Genomic DNA, 21,167 nt, shown 5'->3' with positions numbered 1-21,167 from the left:
GTCAGTATATGACCCTTGAGTATGACAGCTTGGTTTCAACACCTGACCTCTTCATGATTTTATGACCAAAGTTTAGGACTCGAAAACCACCATCGCTCAATTCTGGAACAGAAATATTCTTCGCTTAACACCATATCACATCAACGCCAGAGGGGCCAAGCATTAGGGAATCTATTACTTCAGTGTATGGAGCAAGAGGAAGTGGGGGGCCTCCGTGGTGTAGTGAAGAGCGTTCCTGATCGTGACGCATCCACGGGCCGCCTAGGGTCAAGCAAAAAAAAGGTTCGAATCTTGGCCCCGGCAGTCGGTCCACAGTTCACCCAGCTCTTCATCCACCCCTAGGGGGTTGCTTGAGAAAATAGGTACCTGGCTCAAGCTCGGGTATACATAAGCGCTGATGACATGGCCTCGATTAGGGTATCAGTTGCCAGTGCCGTCTCAACTACCACGGGAAAAAGAAGTTTTGGCAGAGGGGGCGCAGTCGGCATGAACTCCGGCTGACATCGTAATCCCTCAGGAAATGGTGCTCCTTGCAAGAGGCTACAAGACAAGTGGCTTTAACGGTGACCAGGAACTCATGGCACCGAGATCCATTTAGGAACTCCGACCCCCATGGAGTAACGGAAAACAGAAGATGGTGGCGGTAGCTTAAAATGGATCTTGTACAACGCCAGGCCAAGTAAGATAAAGGCGAAGGTCGGACGGATGCTTACGCCAAGGTGAACTGTCCTTACTTAAGGGGAAATGTTGCGTTCACACCACACACTTCAAACCTTAGACCTCCTAGACCTGTAGAAGTAGTGGGACAGGGATGAACTCGGCTGGAGCCAAGAGAACATCACCGCTCCCAGTGACTACCAAGGATTAAGAGCTTCTGTACATCATGAACTGCTTCCAGGCCGAAGGAGGGGGACACACAGAGGTGGCGCTGCGTAAGCCACAAGGCTTCCCCCATCAACGCTGGATCATTCGCACGCCGGTCGTGCACTACAGGTGTAGGGAAGGAAGGGGAGGGCAGGATGGTGGCCGCATGTGACGTGACAAAATACCCTCTAAGGACCCCCCTCCAACATTCCCGCGATACTTATCTAGTACATCAACCTTCATTCCCCTTGGGAAGTCAACGGAAGATGATGACACACGGGCTAGTGGAAAGAGGCAAGCGGACAGGAGCAACACGTGAGTATTTTCCAGTTCTCGGCCAGTATGGTCGGGTTAGTTAGCGCAGCCCCGAGTGAAGTCAAGTATGGCCTTCGTCTGTTCCTCATCAACACAGGTTGAACATAGTTCTGTATAAGTATGGACAACCGCTGTCCATGTGGAGGGATGTGAGGGCAAGGGGTTGATGGAATTGGAATCTCTAAAGAGGTCAACCTACCCAAGAAATCGTACCGTCGTGCTCAAGGATCGTACCGTCGTGTTCAAGGATCGTACAACGTCGTGTTCAAGGATCGTACCGTCGTGCTCAGGGATCGTACAACGTCGTGCTCAAAGATCGTACAACGTCGTGCTCAAGGATCGTACCGTCGTGCTCAAGGATCGTACAACGTCGTGCTCAAGGATCGTACCGTCGTGCTCAAGGATCGTACAACGTCGTGCTCAAGGATCGTACCGTCGTGCTCAAGGATCGTACAACGTCGTGCTCACTTACAATTCGTAGCTACAGGTGACCGTCAGTATCTAATGGATACACCGAAATCAATCAATTTACGAAGTACCGAATTAACGAAAACTGACTGACGCCCAAAATAAAAAGAAACAAAATCTTTCCTTCTCTCCGCAGTGCACGCCATCTATTTCTGTCGACTGTCTATCAATCACCGACAAAATGTCAGCTGATCATTACTGATGAACTAAACTCGTTAGCGAAGGCCTCCTCCCACCAGATGCTCTCTTCCCAAGTGACATCAGACGTTTACACCTGACCGCGACCGTGACCCTCCCTCCCTCACGACACACACACACACTCAGACCACCGTCCAATGACGCGACACTGACGCTCTTTGATTCACAGACCAGGGCACGGAGACAAAAATTTTTACCCCACCACTCGTCGACCCGCGATGGGAGAGAGAGAGAGGCGGGAGACGAGGACACCCAGTATACACGACCAATAACACTGAAGACAACACACAGCAACAACACCGTGAAGGTGTGTGTACCCATGTAAGTCCACGCCTCCAGCAGGTACGTACGCCTGTCTCCTCCCCCAATACGCATGGACGAAGGGGAAGGGGAGGGCAGGATGGGGAAATGGGGGCGTTACGTGGATGGGTGAATGGGTAGGCAGTCTAGCCAGTGTTTGGGACGACATCAATGCAAAACAAACGAGTGTGTACGGAGTAGTAGGAATGGGGAATGTGTGTATGTCTGCAGTGAATAATTACCTGTTTTCAACAGTACGGGAAGAGTGTTCTGTACTCGTGGGGCCCCATCACTTAAACGTTGTGTGTGTGTGTGTGTGTGTGTGTAATGGCTGTGCATGATTCTGCATGTAATTAATTGCTGGTGTGTGTGTGTGTGTGTGTGTGTGAAGGTAGGAGTGCGCGTGACTGTGTCTGCACATGCATGACTGTGTGCATGATTCTGCATGTAATTAATTGCTGGTATGTGTGTGTGTGTGTGTGTGTGTGTGTGTGTGTGTGTGTGTGTGTGTTCTGCGACTGTAGGAATGTGCGTGAATACGTATCCACATACGTGACTGTGTGCATGACTATGCATGTATCCGCTCGTGTGTGTGTGTGTGTGTGTGTGTGTGTGTGTGTGTGTGTGTGTGTGAGTGTGTTCAAGTTAACCCATTAATCAACCGGATCTTGACATTAATCACACGACTCAAACGTAAAAAATTTTGTTACTGAAGAAAAAACAAAAAAATACGAGAATTTATCGATTAGAAAATGTGGATACGTGTTTCTAATGACTCATTTAGGTATGAATGCGTAGAAGGTAAGTGTTTATCAATCTGAAATGAAAAAATAATGTTACACCTACTAACATTAACATTGGATGTATAACTCGTAAAGTCTACACAACTCACAACTGTGCAACAAACAGTGTCGTCTGAGCAGGAGAATATACCTCTAAATTCACTAGTACTAGTTCTAACTTCAACCCACACTAGGTGACTCTTATACTAGGGCACAAGTACCTTCTACCGTGGCAGGATCAGGTCGACTACTGCTACTACTACTACTGGCCTAGCTAAAGAAAACAAGGCATCGTAACTAATGCTAGAAATGCATTTGACAACCTCTTCTTGTACATAACACCACATCCAATGACACAACACAGTTCTCAAATAGGGTCCTTCACACCAACACCCTCCCCACACACCACACATACACACGACCTAGCCAAGCCACATTAGCCCAACAGACAACGCCACACACAGCCCACCGAGGCTACAAAACCAGACAGACGAAACCCCAACACATACACACAGGCAACACAACCCCAGAACTTAAGAGAGCACAGCCTGCAACGCAGATACAACCCCAACACACACACACACACACACACATTTGCCCTGTAAAGGGGAGCAAAACTCTCAAATCCCAACACCCACTTCCATTTCCCCCTCATCAAATACTATGTCACAACCTCTTAAGTTCGTCTACACACACTCGACCAAGGAAGCGTCACACTGCCACAACCACAAGACCCTCACAACTAAGGTCCCTGGGTGGAGGGGAGGAGAGAGACTTACTGTTCGACCCTGGACCTGGAGAAGCCCGTGGAGAAGTAGGTGGGCTCCTGTGGGATGAGGTTATCATCGTACTGGAAGGGGTCCTTTATCCCCAGCCAGGCGAAGAGCCCATGCTTCTTCTTCTCGACGTCGTCCTTCTGCAGGGGGGAAAGAACGACGACCTCCCCCCACCATCCACAACAGCAGGAGGAGGAGGAGGAGGAGGTGGTGGTAGCAGCAGCGGTGCAGGAGGAGGCAGCAGCAGGAAGCCGGAGATGCCGAAGGAGAAAGAGCGCGAAGAATCCACCAGTGGCAGCAGGACACGCAATAGGGGGAGGTCAATACACTGTATTATTTTCTCTCCTGCGTTGAGCGCGTTAAGACAGGATGGCATAGAGAAAAGAATCAAGACTGTTTACTATACTTATAAGGTCGAGTTCACAACAAGACGAAAGAGGAAGAGAGAAAAAGAACTCAGCTTTTTTATTAATTCGTTGGTGGCGGCACGAGACGTGGAGGTAAACATCTGTGTTTAACAACACGAAAACGTTCAGAAAATCTAGAGAAAAAGATTCAATGATGATTCGGGTGGAAAAGCAGAGAATGGTTGTGGTCGAAGCTGGAGGGCGTTAGGAGAGAATCACTCCTGAAGGACAGGAACATGACACAAAGAACAAGAGGGAAGGAGGAGGAGAATAGTGAAGGAGGTAGGTAGACGGAGAGGGAAGGCACAAGAGGCAGGGATGAGGGAAGAATGTGATGGAGTTATAGAAGGAACATACATACGGAGCGAGTACAGAGCCAAGATGGAAAGCTAAAAGGAGACCTTTACTGTAATTTCGCGTCACGTGATACAACACAGTATACATGGATTATATGTATATGGATAACCTGTAAAGGTTCTGATTTGAAATACAACTTTTTTGGGTCTGTTAAGAAGAAAACTTTAAAACTGTGAGATATCTTTTTAAGGTTCTATTGTGATAGTTTCTTAAATCTCTGAAAGATATCTTTTTTAAGGTTTGTTTTGAAAAACAACTTTAAAAGGTCTTATTGTGATACATGATTTTCAAAAGGTTCTCTTGTGAAAGATAACTTTCAGAGGTCGTGTTGTGAAAGATAACTTTTAAAAGTTCTGTTGTATAACTTTTCTAAGATTATGTTGTGAAAGAAGTGATAGAAAAGAAAGAAGGAAAATATATATTCTTCAATATCTTTAATTCAAACAAAGAAGAACACCAAGAAGAAAATCCTAAAACATATCAAATAACACACTCCAGTACACTGAAGGAAAAAGAGAGGTAAGATTATCTTTAATAGCTCCTTTGAAGTGTACATAGACAATTAAGACAATATCATCATAGGAGATATGTAGCCTTGATGAGGCCTTATGACACGAGATAAGAATAACCATCAATTAAGCTGTACATCATCATTCAACACAAACATTATCTAAGTGGGTAATTATGATACCATCTTCACACCTTGAGGAAGACAAGACGACCCTTGGGTATGACCCTTTGACCTGATCCTTAAGGGGATCAAGTCAAAACACAGACAATCACACCCAAGGGTCGTCCCATCGTGCTAAACGGTCGTATCATCGTGTTAAAAGGTCGTACAGTCTTTCTTAAGGGGTCTTAATGAACCCGACAAAATGTTTGCTGTGTCGGAGAGCATGACACAGAACCTCTGATTGCATATGACTGATGACTCTTGGTTATATCATGGTGACAAACATAAACATATTCCTAAGGACATGGTACCTTTCCTTAGGTCCCTTGACAACCCTGATATATAAAAGTCACACTCATGCTTCTAGACGGTCATGGAGAGGGACTCCACCACACACACTCACAACTCACTGAAAGTAAACAATGCACTTGAAACCCACACCGTTAAAATTATATCCAATGATAATATCACTCTCGTTCAAACTCTGTACGTCTTCACCGAGAGACTTCCATGTATCTGGTAAGAAGAAATCATGAGGGAACCGAAATATTTCGAGTGCGTCTGTGTGTGTTCGTGAATCCGTCTTCCAGACCTGCCCTCCTGGTTTGAGTGCCTCGCATGACATTGGCTTAAGACTGTTAGAACCAGACCAGTACGAGCTGTAGACAATGCCTCGGAGACACACTTTTAAACACAACATTAAGACCACAGTAACACCAGACGCTCGTTCTCCGAGTGTCTTCTCCTTTAAGACGGTTGTTTGGGTTCTGGGCCTATTAACTGCCCATCAACGTCTTCTAACAACCTGCTGGTAAACCCTTAAAAGAAAACACCTTCTTCAGGTGTTCAAGGTGACAGAATGACTATAAATCCGTTCTCGGATTATACACGGCTCTTGCCTCCGGCTCGTACTGACACTGTTTCCACAGAGTCCGTCTGAGGCACTCACCAGAGTGCCGACCCAAGTCTCCACACAGTGTGGTGATGACTGGAGAGGCTTGGGTTTGGCAACAGCGTAACGTCAGGTAAAATGCTGTACCTTCATCAAAGTCTTGTATCATTCCCATGCAAACACATAACCACATAAAGACATTATAGGAACAGTGATTTCCAACACTCGTGTAGTCATGCAGGTCATAACAACTCACCGACCCTCCTACCTGTACACAACGTCACACGTACAAACACAGTAGACACAACAAAATGGGGGAAACCCTCGCTCGAGCTGTATCTGTTGACAAGAATTAGTGCACATCCGAGGACTCAATCTGTGATGCTGATCCCATCTGGATACGGTACAAAGTAGACGAGGATGTAGATGTCTTGTCCATAGGCCGACATGCCGTGTCTAAAAGCAGTACACACACATCTTCCAAGACGTAATGTATGTATATTGCAGAATGCACAGCAGCAGGCTCTTGACTAATACGGTGGGCGAAAAAGAGTCTCCAGGGGTAGGAAATAAGAGCTGGGAAAGGACACACAGGTCCAGGATAAGGTAGGATATGGAGGAGCGGGAAGGGACATGGTCACGGGTTGGATGGAAAGCTCCGAGCTGGGATGGACGGGGCGGGAAGGAATTTCGAACTCCAGGATGGAGCAGACTGGGATGGAAGGCTCAGAGGTAAGGCTCTGAGAGGGTGCGTGGCTGGAAGGGATGACACACGGTAGGGGTGAGGAATAGCAATGTACAGAGGGTAGAATTAGGCAAAGGTGAGGTTATACTCGGCAGGGTGATAGCTAGGGTAGGGTAAGTCAGGAGAACGGGAAGCTTCAAAGGATAGGCATAGGGAATCAGGGGTTAAGACGAGGTCGGGCGGGGGCGAGGGTGCGTCCGAATGAACAGTGGGGGGTGACAGAGTGGACAAGGAGTGTCCGGAGAGACAGAGAGACGTCCACAATGGGAAGGGTGGTATCCAGGGGGTAGAAAGGCGTCCGCAGCATAAGACGGTCATTTAGGGAGGATAGAACCACAAGAAGAAGAAGAAAAGGTGAGTCGTCCGGTGAAGCTGAAAGACCTTCAAAGCTAGAAGGAAAGCGTCCAGAGGGACACAATAAAGGAGTTTGGCGGGGGTAGGAATGCGTCAGGAGGGGCAGGGAGACGTCCAAAGGAATAAAGAGGCGTCCAGAAGGGCATGGGGATGTCCCAAACGGCAGGGAGTCGTCTGGCGAGCGTTCGGAGAAGCTCGGGGGCTTCTCCGGAGGGGCAGGGAGACATCCAGTGGGGTAGGGAGACACCTGGAGGGACAGGGAGGCGTCGGACGCAAGAAAGAGAGAGTGGCAGGTCACCGACACAGGGAAGCGCCGTGCTGAGGGAACTAACTACACGCCACTTTTGATACATTTCCCGCTCGTATGTGTCACGTAACGCTATGGAAATCATTACGCAGCGCTTGTACTGCGGGGCGAGTGATGGCTATCCCTCATTACGTATCGACCTATCGGCAGTGAACAGAAAATATATACAGGGGAACCAGACGACACAACACATGTAATACTGTCCCCGCAACCCCTACCCCCTGCAACACTGACTATGGCCAACAACTAATAAAAGAATAATAAGAATAACAAAGGTTTCAATAACCGTGTTATTCACTTTCATTGGCGTAAATCATCATACATTATTCATATCAACGGGAAATTCTTTATCTTGCCATCTCTTGGGTAACACCCTTCGTTAATCTCCTATAGAAAACATCAACGTCTCCTTTCCATGGCATTATTCACTGAAGACTGCTCGAAAAACGGTAGGTTTCCTCTCTCTCTCTCTCTCTCTCTCTCTCTCTCTCTCTCTCTCTCTCTCTCTCTCTCTCTCTCGATGGCAAATGGAATAACCTTAAAACGTAATAAGTCTGTACACATGAATTTCATAGACATATGACACCGGATCGAAAGACAATCCAAGAGCTGTAATATTTTATCCAAATATTCAGACATCATGCAGCAATTTCCACTGCATCCTTCGTAAGGATATCCTAGGAAAAGAATATCCTAACTCCAGGATAATCCTGGCTACTATTCTAGTGAAGGAATACCCTGGCTACATTCTAGGATGATTGTTTTAAAACATCGAGGTTGTATCATATCCTCGAAATAAAATATCCATTCTACATTCTCTCTTGCATAGCAATAAGAAAATCATGGCCGTAAATCAAACTATATGTGTCCTTACTGTTCATGTACTCCAGGGAGACACATCTATACACATATGCAGCCCAGTCTCTTGACGTTGTATATGTACCACGACTTCCTCTTATGTGTACATACACGTGTATATATATATATATATATATATATATATATATATATATATATATATATATATATATATATATATATATATATACCGTTTACGTTACGTACCCGGGAGGATGAACAGCTGGGATAGCTGTGTGACACCAGCCCCTGTCCAGGACTCAGACCATGACCCGCTTATGTAGGTGGCTGATATAGAGAGCCATTGTCCCACGGAGGCTCGTGTGTGTGTGTGTGTGTGTGTGTGTGTGTGTGTGTGTGTGTGTGTGTGTGTGTGTGTGTGTGTGTGTGATTGCACGTTTTTGAGTCCACAAGAAACCTCTCGTTCAGTACTCTCCTAAATCACATAACTTTAAAACACGTTATACATCATTTATTGTGGCAATGTGGAAGGAATGGTTAATTACATGGCGTGACTGAGCAACACTATACATACATCTAGAAGTGGATGGAAGTGGATTACACATCTAGGTGGATACAGACGAAGGTTTTATTTAACCATGCAGTGGGGGACAGGACGGGAGTGGAGGCATTTTAATGGTACGAGAAACATTTAATTCAAGTGGATGGGAGTGGATGAGATAGAGGGAAGACTGGTGGAGAGTGGAAGTGAAAGTGGAGGTACTTAAAGTGGAAGATAGGGGGCACGGACTGAAGTGTTTTAGCAATGGGGACGATGGCAAGATGTGAATGCTACACTGACACTCATTTAAGGGCTGGTGATGGTGAGGATTTCATGTTTTAGTCAGACACAGTGGAGGGGAAGTGACACTTAAGTGTGATAGTGACACACGGTGGAGGTTTATGGTGAACGCTGGTGACGAAGGGGATCATGATGGTGGCTGATGAGATTGGTGACAAGTGAGTGATGAAAAAAATAAATGTGATGTGGATGGAAAATGTTGACAGGTATAGAATTTCATGCAACCTATAGGCACACACACATACACACAAAATCAAGCGTAATCTTCTAACTTTTTATGAGTTTAATATTCTGTACATCCTAATGACGCTGGTCTCCAACACTGCAAGTCAACACTACAACCTCAAAAATCTAGAAAGCTTTGGACCTACACTTTAACGGACTTTTGATTTTCGGATTTCTTATAAATCCGGATTTCTGAGGGTATTCTAAATCTACATTTATAAAGTCTAACCTGCTGTCAAATCAAGTAAGCTTGGCCTAAGGTTCCGTCACCAGTGCAAGAGTATATTTCTCTTGTGCTATTTATTTTTTCTTCGTAACTGATGAATATGAACAATGTTACAGTACTCGTCAAGACAATAATAAGTATAATATTCACCCCAGAAAAAATAAAAAGGAAACTTTTGTCACAATCTTACTTGTTTCTTGTACATTGTACTCTCCAACGAACCACAAATTATATATTCTGAAGACCGAGTTTTCATTATGAAACACTGTACTCCGCACACTCCTGCACGATGGCGAACACACTCCTGTTCATATTGACCAAATGCCAGTTATATCATCTCATATCACAAAAGTTTGATTCTCTGGAAGATAATTCAAATCCCAGTTGCAATATCCGTAGACTTTCTCCCAGTCTGGGTTTGTCTTTGAAGGTTAACTTCTGGGACATTTTTATGTTAATATACGGACTTCTCTTTAGAAGTTTTTACAGATGTTTCACTATCTGCACACTACCTTGCATCACCTTCTTATTTTTCTATATAATGGTCTATCTTTTTGCTTCGGTTCGGGTTTCTCCCGTGTAGCGTAATCTTTTGCTAAGCCTACCCACCAATCACAATTTACGTTTTCTGTAATTGATCGCGATTTTCATTTTCTTCGTTAGCTATTCATAAAAAAAAAAAAAAGATATATTGTCATCTTTTTCGCGTATGACCCATCACAAAAATGTACTTACAGATCATAAAACAAAAAAAAAAAAATCGCTTACACCTACAAAAAGGGAAAAAACTAGATATGTATTTAAAATGCCGGAAAATCTCGTTTAAACGCTCCACATTTAATCATGTATGAAACGTAAGCAAACACCGTTAAAAGCTCTGAAACTTCAAACTCATTTCCAGGGCGTGAATAGTTAGAAAAAACTCCTCTGTCAGCTCTGGGAACCCAATATGCACTCCCCCTATCAGCTGTGAAAATGTAAACAAAAACTCCCGCATCAGCTGTGCAATGTACACAAACCCCGGTATACCGTACACAACCTTATTCGCCTCCTTTTACATAACAATCAAACTTCCCTACACCCCCACCACATCATACCGTGGTGGCCTCGAGCCGAAAGTTTAGGATGAGACATTATCACTCAATTTAGAACAGTGGACGAGCAACAAGCATCAGTACATGATTTAGAGAGAGAAAAAAAAAAAAGATATTTAGGGACGTCACAAATGCAAACATGGCACACAGATGACGTCATACAACACCGTGACGTCACAAAACATTATACGTCAGAGTGACGTCACTTACCCAGACTTCACCTCCGCGAATGACAATAAATTTCTGTATTGTGGGAAGAGAGTGTAACTGTGATTAGTGCTGTCTAGAACAAGTGTTAACTACTTAATATAAATCATTCATTATATATAAACTAATTACCGCAAAAAAATAAAAACCCAATTTATTTTTGCCATATAAAAGGTGAACACACTCACTACTTATGAACAAATATTATTTAAACAGCAAGATATTAAAAAAAAAGGTCATTAGGGTTAATTAAATCCAAATTATACTTAATTACGTTTCACAACGATTGAGATATTTGCTACTGGTGCGAATTTAGAAAAAGATAATATCCACTCTGGTCCTTAATGATATAATATCAGCAACAATAAAGATAATTACAGTATCAAACACACCTTATGTACTACGCTATTAACTACAGACACTAAAACATCTCGTCTACACAACAAGTGATGCAAAATTATTTAGTGGTTTCTACAGCAGAGAGAACAATATTTAACATGTTGTGGTTTCTACAGCAGAAAAAAATTCTATTGAAAACGCGGTTGTTTCTACAGATTAAAGGACATTTTCTTGCGCTTTTTTTTTTTTTTTTTGCGTAACTTACGGAGATACAAGGGGCTGGCATACTGCCGGTGGCTTAGAACGCAAGGAAGAGAGGGTGAAGAAGGGGTGAAAACGTGAGAAGGGGCTAAAAACGCAAGGAGGGAAAACGCGAGAAAAAAAAAAAAAAACGCCAGAAGGGGTAAAAACGCAAGTAGGGGTAAAAACGCCAGAAGGGGTAAAACTGCGTAAAGGGGGTCAAAGAAAATGTAAATGGGTCAACAAATGCGTTGGTATGGTAAAGAAAATGCAGGATAAAGGGTAATATAACCAAGGGAAAAAGAGATAATGACAAGGTAAGGGAGGTCAAACACCGCGGGAGATGGAGACAGGCGCGCGAAGAGGGTTAATATAATATATAATATACATATATATATATATATATATATATATATATATATATATATATATATATATACGGGAGGTTGAAGAACGCAAGGAGAGGGACACGAGGAGGTTTAAAAGGGAAAAAAAGCAAGAAGGTATTTAAAGAAAAAAAAATATCAGGAAGACTAAAACTAAACGCGGGAAAAGAGATTGAAAAAAAAAGTCGTAAAAAAAGAAAAAAAAATCGCGCCGAAGAAAACAAAAACGCCTCCGGAGAGGATACCAAAAAGGGGTTGAAAAATGCCCCAAAAAATATGGGTATAAAAAATTAATCCTTAAACGACGGGTAACAAAAAATTAATATCCACTATCTACAAAATGGTCAAAATGCAAAGCTAACCAGTCTATCAAGAGCGGACACAAAAGCCTAGCTCAGTAGTGCCACCACAGCAGAAGAATGTAGGACGGGAAAATATACATTTCAGAAATACAAAATGCAAATTCAATATATATATATATATATATATATATATATATATATATATATATATATATATATATATATATATATACATATATACATATATATATATATATATATATATATATATATATAAACTGACTACATTTGGGAAAATTAAGAATTCTGTGAAATTTTGTCTAATCTACTGTACTAAGTGCAGAGTTGCTATCTGTTCTATATAAATATATATTGCATGCAATCTTGACGTCCATTGGTCAAGTGTATATGAAACTATTCACAAAAGCAAAAATTTAAGATTCACTAAAAAAAAATCTTAAAAAAAAAGATGGACTCAAAAAATCCATCCAAAACCACAACAAAGAACACAAAAATCTTCCCAAACCACATAATTCACTGCAAAACCAACCAAATCTATTCATCGAAATAAAAAATCCACACTAAAATCCCGGGTAGACTGGTTCAGGGAAACGGAGGAATCCACTCACAAAATAAGAAGAGAAATCCATTGCATATCCAGACAAATCCGGATCACAAAATCCACAACAAACTGGGGGAAAGAAAAAAACAAATTCACACGAACGAACTCCACACAAACACTCGACTTACTGGACGGGCGGCCTTGACCGTGCACACTCATTGATAGACCTCTCACCCGTCCATCTATGATTAACTGTCCCTTTAGCTCGGTAGTGCGACCGTCTACCACGACCGTACTACCCTTGAGTACGAGGATTACGACCCGACTTTGGCTCAATGGCAAGACCTTGAACACCAGTGTACGACTCTTGGGTATGATGGCCAAAGGGCCTTTAGAATCAACCCTTACAGGATCAGGTCCAAGATCCCATCACCACACCACCCAAGGGTAGCACCCTTTGTGCTTAGCTGTCGTACTATCGTGCTCGAGGGTCGTACCGTCGTGCTCGAGGGTCGCACCGTCGTGCTCAAGGGTCGCACCGTCGAGCTCAAGGGTCGTAACGTCGTACTCAAGTACCTGAAATGAACAACACTTGTACCCACTGACGCACTGTGGCACAAAACTCATCCTCATAATGTTTGGATGGACAGCACCTCTTTTAAGAGCTAAAGACAAGCACCGTACCCACTCCACAAGTATTCCTGATCAACACTTACCAAATCCTCGATATAAGGCAATAGCTAGCCAACCCGCCGACGAGGGAGATAGGGCCTGCCTACCCCACCTCACAAAACTATTCGGGCCCTCAGTTCCCTATTTCAACTACCTGTGTACGCCTCTATACCCAGAGAATCTAAGTGCTGAATTCACTTCACTCACAATCTCACAAGTCACTAATTCATCGATCACACTCGGCACCTCTAGGACAGTCATACACTACAGGACTAGTTTACCAGGAACTACAACTAGTTCGACGGCTAAACTATATTTTTCCTCATCTGATTGGACAACGGCCCCTGGACGAACCGGACACACAAATGGAGGCCTCCAAGGCAAATGACCAACTTCAAGTCAACGTACACCAAACCATTTTTTATCCAAGTCTCTCACACAAACTCGAACTAAGTTACAGAGTCTCTCTCAAACCAAAATCCTCAGCCAAAACGTCTTACCATATCATAAACGATTCGACTTCAAAGCATCGAAATGCACCATTAGCCAAACACCTGTCAAAATTAACACTCGATTCACAGAAAATCACAGCACTCCACAAACACAGCATTCCAGGCCACCACCCAACCCCAGAAGAACCAGAGACTACCCATGCTACCACTCAGCATTCCAAAGCAACCACTCAACCCCAGAGGAACGACAAAGTACCCATGTTCCCACCTCAGCATTCCAGGCAACCGGATAACCACAGCGAAACCCCAGTGTCCACTCCTCAACAAGAACCATCCAAGACAAAGAACCCCCCATCCAGGTCAAACAACACCTTCCAGGACAAAGAAACCCCCATCCCTCCACGACAAACAAGAACCCTCTAGGACCAAGACAAAACCCCTTCCTCCAGGAACGACGAAGAACCCCTCCACCCCCACACTAGCCTGGCCAAACATACCTTGATGGGCTTCTTGAGTTTCATGATCTCTGCGTAGCGCACCAGGAGCTCCCACGGGGAGTGGATCTTGACGAAGTACGTCTGGCCGTCCTGCGATTGCTGCCGGAGGAGGAAGAGGAAAGGAAAGTCACTGGATGAAGTGCTGCTAGTGGACACCTTGTGATGCAGAAGGACAGAGTGCGTGAGGTTGCTTCAAGACAGGGGTGGAAGCACCATGACCAGGTGGAGGCTGGTAGGGGGTGATGGTAGTGGTGGAGATGATGACTGAAGTGGTTTAAGGAAGGGTGGTGGATGGTGGTTGTGGTTGTACAAGACTGATGTGGAGGTGGTGGATGATGGTTGTGGTTGTCCTGGATGATGTGGAGGTGGTGGATGGTGGTTGTGGTTGTACAAGACTGATGTGGAGGTGGTGGATGGTGGTTGTGGTTGTACACGACTGATGTGGAGGTGGTGGATGATGGTTGTGGTTGTACAAGACTGATGTGGAGGTGGCGGATGGTGGTAGTGGTAGTACAAGACTGATGTGGAGGTGGTGGATGGTGGTTGTGGTTGTACAAGACTGATGTGGAGGTGGTGGATGGTGGTTGTGGTTGTACAAGACTGATGTGGAGGTGGTGGATGGCGGTTGTGGTTGTACAAGACAGATGTGGAGGTGGTGGATGGTGGTTGTGGTAGTCCAGGATGATGTACAGATACATGGATAGGATATACATCCTCCAGAAATCTTCACCCGACCAAAGGCGTCGACGGGAACTCTGAAGTCTTTTATCAAGTCTGGCTCGCAAACTTACAGAGTTCAGGCAGAAGTTGACATGACTGAAGACACTGAAAGACGATACTGAAGTCCGGGGATACGCTCTCTCTCTCTCTCTCTCTCTCTCTCTCTCTCTCTCTCTCTCTCTCTCTCTCTCTCTCTCTCTCTCTCTCTCTCTCACACACACACACACACACACACACAAACACACCTCTCCTACCCTGAAAGACCAGGTGATACGCTGATCAAAATAACTTCCTTGACAGACAGACGGACAGACGCACGGTCACCATGAAGACTGCATACTAACCAATCAAACAGTCTAAATCCATAACGTAAGCTCATGACATCTTTTACATCTGGAACTTCCTCTAACAGTATTACATGCTCTCCTGGGTATTCTTTTAGGCGTGCAATCAGTTTTCTACACATTGCTTCCTGCACACCTACAATTAGCAATCTGATCGTAGAAAGATATCGCTTCTTAACAGCAGTTATAAATGGTCATCATAATCCACCCCTCCCCTAATCCCCATTTAACCTGAGGTATCACTCTATTACTCTCGCTATCTGATATGACGTCACCAAGCCATTAATAACCCGCTCTTGGCGGTACGTCACACCTGAAATCATCTGATACCAGCCCAATCCGGTCTTACGATCAATCCCATCCTTACGTCACACCCCCTTGGATGACGCTATTAATCTCGGATGACGTCAACAGCTCCAGATGACCATAAGACGGATCCATCTTTCTTGCGGAGAGAGAGAGAGAGAGAGAGAGAGAGAGAGAGAGAGAGAGAGAGAGAGAGAGAGAGCTAAGTCTCTCTCAACCCCCTCTGTCCTCAAGTCGAACCCCACACACCTAGAGCCCATCACTGTCCTCGGTCTCTCGAGATCGTGTCGCCCTCCTCACCATGTCCAAGCGTCTTTCTCTAACGTCCTCGCGTCGCTTTCTTGTCTGTCCTCGCGTTTAACGTCACTCCCACATCAACCTTTTCTAGGTCTCGATCCCCCAACCTTCACCTCATCCCAATGTCTCGATGCCTTCAGTGACGTCATCGGGGTCTCTCATCATACACTCTTGGTAAAGGTCTCGATTGTAAGTCTTTCCCAATTCTTGTTCTCGTGTCTTTCCCTGTTCCTCGTCTCCGCGTTGCTGTCACTCCTACACTTTCCCGTCGCCTTACCCAACGAGTTTCGCACCTTGATCTCTCGCCTTTCTCCCTCTGTCCTCGAGAACCCACCACTGCTTGACCTGAGGTCATCTCCCCCCCCCCCTAACTATCTCCCTACCCCTTGGGTCTCGAAACGCTTTCCATACCTACCTATCCTTGCCCTCGAGTTCTCTTCCCCTACCACCCACCACCCAACTCCCTCACCTACCCATATCTCTCCATCCTCTCCCACTTCATGGGCCTCGAAAAACCTCTCGAGGCCGCCGTCCTACGTGTAGATGCGTTCCCTCACCTTCTTATCCTCGGTCTCGAGCTCGAGTCCCTCCTCGATCAGGTTCTGCTCGAAGACCCTGCGCCGCTCCTTCTTCTTCTCGTCCTCGTCGTCCTTGTACACGAGGATGAAGTCGATCCTCCTCTTGTTGTCCCGGAAGAAGAGCGTCTCCACCGTCTTCCTCACCTGGGAGGAGTACAGCACGTGGGGTGAAATACTAGGGGGTAAATAGGGGGGAGGGAGTAATACGTATAATACAGGAGTGAGCATAGGGGGTACAAAAAAAAACGGTAATATAATATGGGGAGGAAGGGAATTGGGGACAAATAGGGGTAGTATAATATAGGGAGGATCAGAATAGGGGAGCAAATAGGGTAGGATGATATAGGGAGGATCAGAATAGGGGAGCAAATAGGGGTAGTATGATATAGGGAGGATCAGAATAGGAGAGCAAATAGGGGTAATATGATATAGGGAGGATCAGAATAGGAGAGCAAATAGGGGTACCATGATATAGGGAGGATCAGAATAGGGGAGCAAATAGGGGTAGTATGATATAGGGAGGATCAGAATAGGAGAGCAAATAGGGGCAATATGATATAGGGAGGATCAGAATAGGAGAGCAAATAGGGGTAATATGATACAGGGAGGATCAGAATAGGAGAGCAAATAGGGGTACCATGATATAGGGAGGATCAGAATAGGGGAGCAAATAGGGGTACTATGATATAGGGAGGATCAGAATAGGAGAGCAAATGGGGGTACTATGATATAGGGAGGATCAGAATAAGGGAGCAAATAGGGGTAATATGATATAGGGAGGATCAGAATAGGGGAGCAAATAGGGGTAGTATGATATAGGGAGGATCAGAATAGGAGAGCAAATAGGGGTAATATGATATAGGGAGGATCAGAATAGGGGAGCAAATAGGGGTAGTATGATATAGGGAGGATCAGAATAGGGGAGCAAATAGGGGTAATATGATATAGGGAGGATCAGAATTGGGGAGCAAATAGGGGCAATATAAAAAAGATGAGAAGAGGGAGAAAAATTGGATAACATTAAAGACGAAGGACGAGAATATGTGGGAAAATAGGGGTAATATAACACATGGGCTGAAAACAAGGGGAGAAAATAGGGGTAAAATAATATGGAGATGAGATTAGGGGGAAAATAAGGTATAATAACCTGGGGAGAATGAGAATACGGGGCGAACAGAAGAAATACGGGACGAATAAGAATGCGAAGGAAATAGGGACCATAAAACACGGGAAGGGGAATAATATGGATTGAAAATCGGTTACAAAATATGGGAAAGAAAATAGGAAAGGGTAAAGATGGGGTAGCATAATAGGGGATAACACTAGGAAAAGGGACTGCCACCCTATGATGATGATGGATGGAATAATGATTATACTGCGAGATTTAATTAGACAGCTCTGTAATGCGATAACGATAATGACGATAATTTACAGAAGGGGACTTTGGGTAAGTGGAATCATGTTAATTAATACTATTATCATTTCAATTAAACATTTGACATTCAGAGAAGTGGGACCATGGTAATCAACATTAGTACTATCGTAATGAATCACCTGGTGTTCAAAGTATTTAAGAAAACTTTTAAAAATCATAATAAAGTCTAGGCCTATGACGTATACTCACTAACACCTAAACATATCTCCAAATTTCTACAGAAAAATCATGTGATTTTACGATAATCTACACACAAAAGATGAAGTCTAAGATACTCTGAGAGGTCGAGGTCTGAATATGAAGGAGGGTGTGCGGCGTGCATGGGATAAAACGAAATGGGGCGATGTGATATACATGGGGCGACGTGCTGTCAATCAGCTGAACCAGGGGATGAGAAGCACCTAGGAGGAAACTACGGACAGGTCTGTGGGGACTGGACTGGTTGTGGATAGGGTGGTCCATGGTTTCAATGCATTATGAATGAAAACTAAACAGTCGATGTGAGCGAATGAGGCAGTTCATCTATTTCTGACGCTACCTCGTAAACGCAGAAAACGGTGAACAATTATCATATATATATATATATATATATATATATATATATATATATATATATATATATATATATATGCAGCATTTATGGATCTGGAGAAGGCATATGATAGAGTTGATAGAGATGTTCTGTGGAAGGTATTAAGAATATATGGTGTGGGAGGCAAGTTGTTAGAAGCAGTTAAAAGTTTTTATCGAGGATGTAAGGCATGTGTACGTGTAGGAAGAGAGGAAAGTGATTGGTTCTCAGTGAATGTAGGTTTGCGGCAGGGGTGTGTGATGTCTCCATGGTTGTTTAATTTGTTTATGGATGGGGTTGTTAGGGAGGTGAATGCAAGAGTTTTGGAAAGAGGGGCAAGTATGAAGTCTGTTGTGGATGAGAGAGCTTGGGAAGTGAGTCAGTTGTTGTTCGCTGATGATACAGCGCTGGTGACTGATTCAAGTGAGAAACTGCAGAAGCTGGTGACTGAGTTTGGTAAAGTGTGTGAAAGAAGAAAGTTAAGAGTAAATGTGAATAAGAGCAAGGTTATTAGGTACAGTAGGGTTGAGGGTCAAGTCAATTGGGAGGTAAGTTTGAATGGAGAAAAACTGGAGGAAGTAAAGTGTTTTAGATATCTGGGAGTGGATCTGGCAGCGGATGGAACCATGGAAGCGGAAGTGAATCACAGAGTGGGGGAGGGGGCGAAAATCCTGGGAGCATTGAAGAATGTGTGGAAGTCGAGAACATTATCTCGGAAAGCAAAAATGGTTATGTTTGAAGGAATAGTGGTTCCTACAATGTTGTATGGTTGCGAGGCGTGGGCTATGGATAGAGTTGTGCGCAGGAGGGTGGATGTGCTGGAAATGAGATGTTTTAGGACAATGTGTGGTGTGAGGTGGTTTGATCGAGTAAGTAATGTAAGGGTAAGAGAGATGTGTGGAAATAAAAAGAGCGTGGTTGAGAGAGCAGAAGAGGGTGTTTTGAAATGGTTCGGGCACATGGAGAGAATGAGTGAGGAAAGATTGACCAAGAGGATATATGTGTCGGAGGTGGAGGGAACGAGAAGTGGGAGACCAAATTGGAGGTGGAAAGATGGAGTGAAAAAGATTTTGAGTGATCGGGGCCTGAACATGCAGGAGGGTGAAAGGCGGGCAAGGAATAGAGTGAATTGGATCGATGTGGTATACCGGGGTTGACGTGCTGTCAGTGGATTGAATCAGGGCAAATGAAGCGTCTGGGGTAAACCATGGAAAGTTGTGTGGGGCCTGGATGTGGAAAGGGAGCTGTGGTTTCGGGCATTATTGCATGACAGCTGGAGACTGTGTGTGAACGAATGGGGCCTTTGTTATCTTTTCCTAGCGCTACCTCGCACACATGAGGGGGAGGGGGATGGTATTCCGTGTGTGGCGAGGTGGCGATGGGAATGTATAAAGGCAGGCAGTGTGAATTGTGTGCATGGGTATATATGTATGTGTCTGTGTGTGTATATATATGTGTACATTGAGATGTATGGGTGTGTAGGTTTGCGTGTATGGACGTGTGTGTATATACATGTGTATGGGGGTGGGTTGGGCCATTTCTTTCTTCTGTTTCCTTGCGCTACCTCGCAGACGCGGGAGACAGCGACAAAGTATAAAAAAAAAAAAAAAAAAAAAAAATATATATATATACTCTTAGGTCGCCCACACAGGCCATCTGAACGCGTCCGCGCAAACCAATCTAGAACCTTCCTCCACTGGCCGGCCTCACGTGACCGCGTCACATCCATTGTTGCAGAAATATCAGTGACGCCCCCAGCACCGCATGACCACCTACGGGTGCACAGGTGATGTACGTCGGACAATTCCTATTACTGGCAAGCTCCAGACCAGCAGCAGAATGACTCGGAATGTTGTGACTGAGGTTCATGCCTTGAATTAGCTCCTAAACGAACATTAGCAGTGATTGCCAAGTGTCGGAAACTTGATATCAGAGAACATTAATAAAACGCCACGAATTATCACTGTGAGAGATGGAGATCATTAAGTGAACGCTGCGAATTATCACTGTGAGAGATGGAGATCATTAAGTGAACGCTGTGGATTATCACTGTGAGAGATGGAGATCATTAAGTGAACGCTGCGAATTATCACTGTGAGAGATGGAGATCATTAAGTGAACGCTGCGAATTATCACTGTGAGAGATGGAGATCATTAAATGAACGCTGTGGATTGCGACTGAGCGTCGAAAATAAGAAAAAACATATAGAAAAAACTGTCGTTATGCAACGGTCGCTACAAGTACTTAAAGAAAAAGAATAGAGGAATGGAGATGGTTGGGAATCATAACGCAAACGTAAGTGATAAGGAAAGGAATGAGAAGAGAAATCATTCCAAAGGTCAGCGGTGTAGGGAAGGAAGCAGACAAGAGAGAGGTATATAAGTAGTGAGAGCGTGTACGGCCTTCAACACCTGCTGAAGAACATGTTCAAGACTGCTCGACTGGTGGTTATTGCTTAACACTAAGAAAGCCCTTAATAATGACCCTAGCCGCTGATAGGCCTAGGATCCCTTGAAGTAAACAGTGTCGACCAACCGACATCACTTCTCGCCCACGGTCGAGTTGCCAAAGGCAAGCGGTGAGAATAATACAACCAGGCGAATGGACTTAAGATA

The 21,167-nt window shown here is 44.5% G+C and overlaps 1 protein-coding gene across 10 annotated transcripts in view; it reads right to left on the bottom strand.

Moving 5' to 3' along the window:
* LOC139766017 (anoctamin-5) overlaps positions 1–21,167 on the bottom strand; it is a 131,442-nt gene that overhangs the window by 38,803 nt on the left and 71,472 nt on the right. For 9 of the 10 annotated variants that reach the window (XM_071694110.1, XM_071694107.1, XM_071694108.1 and 6 more), the window contains 4 exons: positions 16,525–16,689; positions 14,301–14,399; positions 10,854–10,886; positions 3,707–3,843 (listed from right to left, as the gene is read on the bottom strand). In XM_071694110.1, the coding sequence (XP_071550211.1) occupies positions 3,707–3,843; positions 10,854–10,886; positions 14,301–14,399; positions 16,525–16,689 (434 nt within the window). The remainder of the gene's footprint in view (positions 1–3,706; positions 3,844–10,853; positions 10,887–14,300; positions 14,400–16,524; positions 16,690–21,167) is intronic. The other variant, XM_071694115.1, reaches the window with a different exon arrangement.

This window comes from Panulirus ornatus, chromosome 56, assembly GCF_036320965.1.
Source record: "Panulirus ornatus isolate Po-2019 chromosome 56, ASM3632096v1, whole genome shotgun sequence".
Taxonomy (NCBI): Eukaryota; Metazoa; Arthropoda; class Malacostraca; order Decapoda; family Palinuridae; genus Panulirus; species Panulirus ornatus.
The sequence above is the reverse complement of the archived record's forward strand: the minus strand, read 5'-3'. Positions and strand labels throughout refer to the sequence as shown.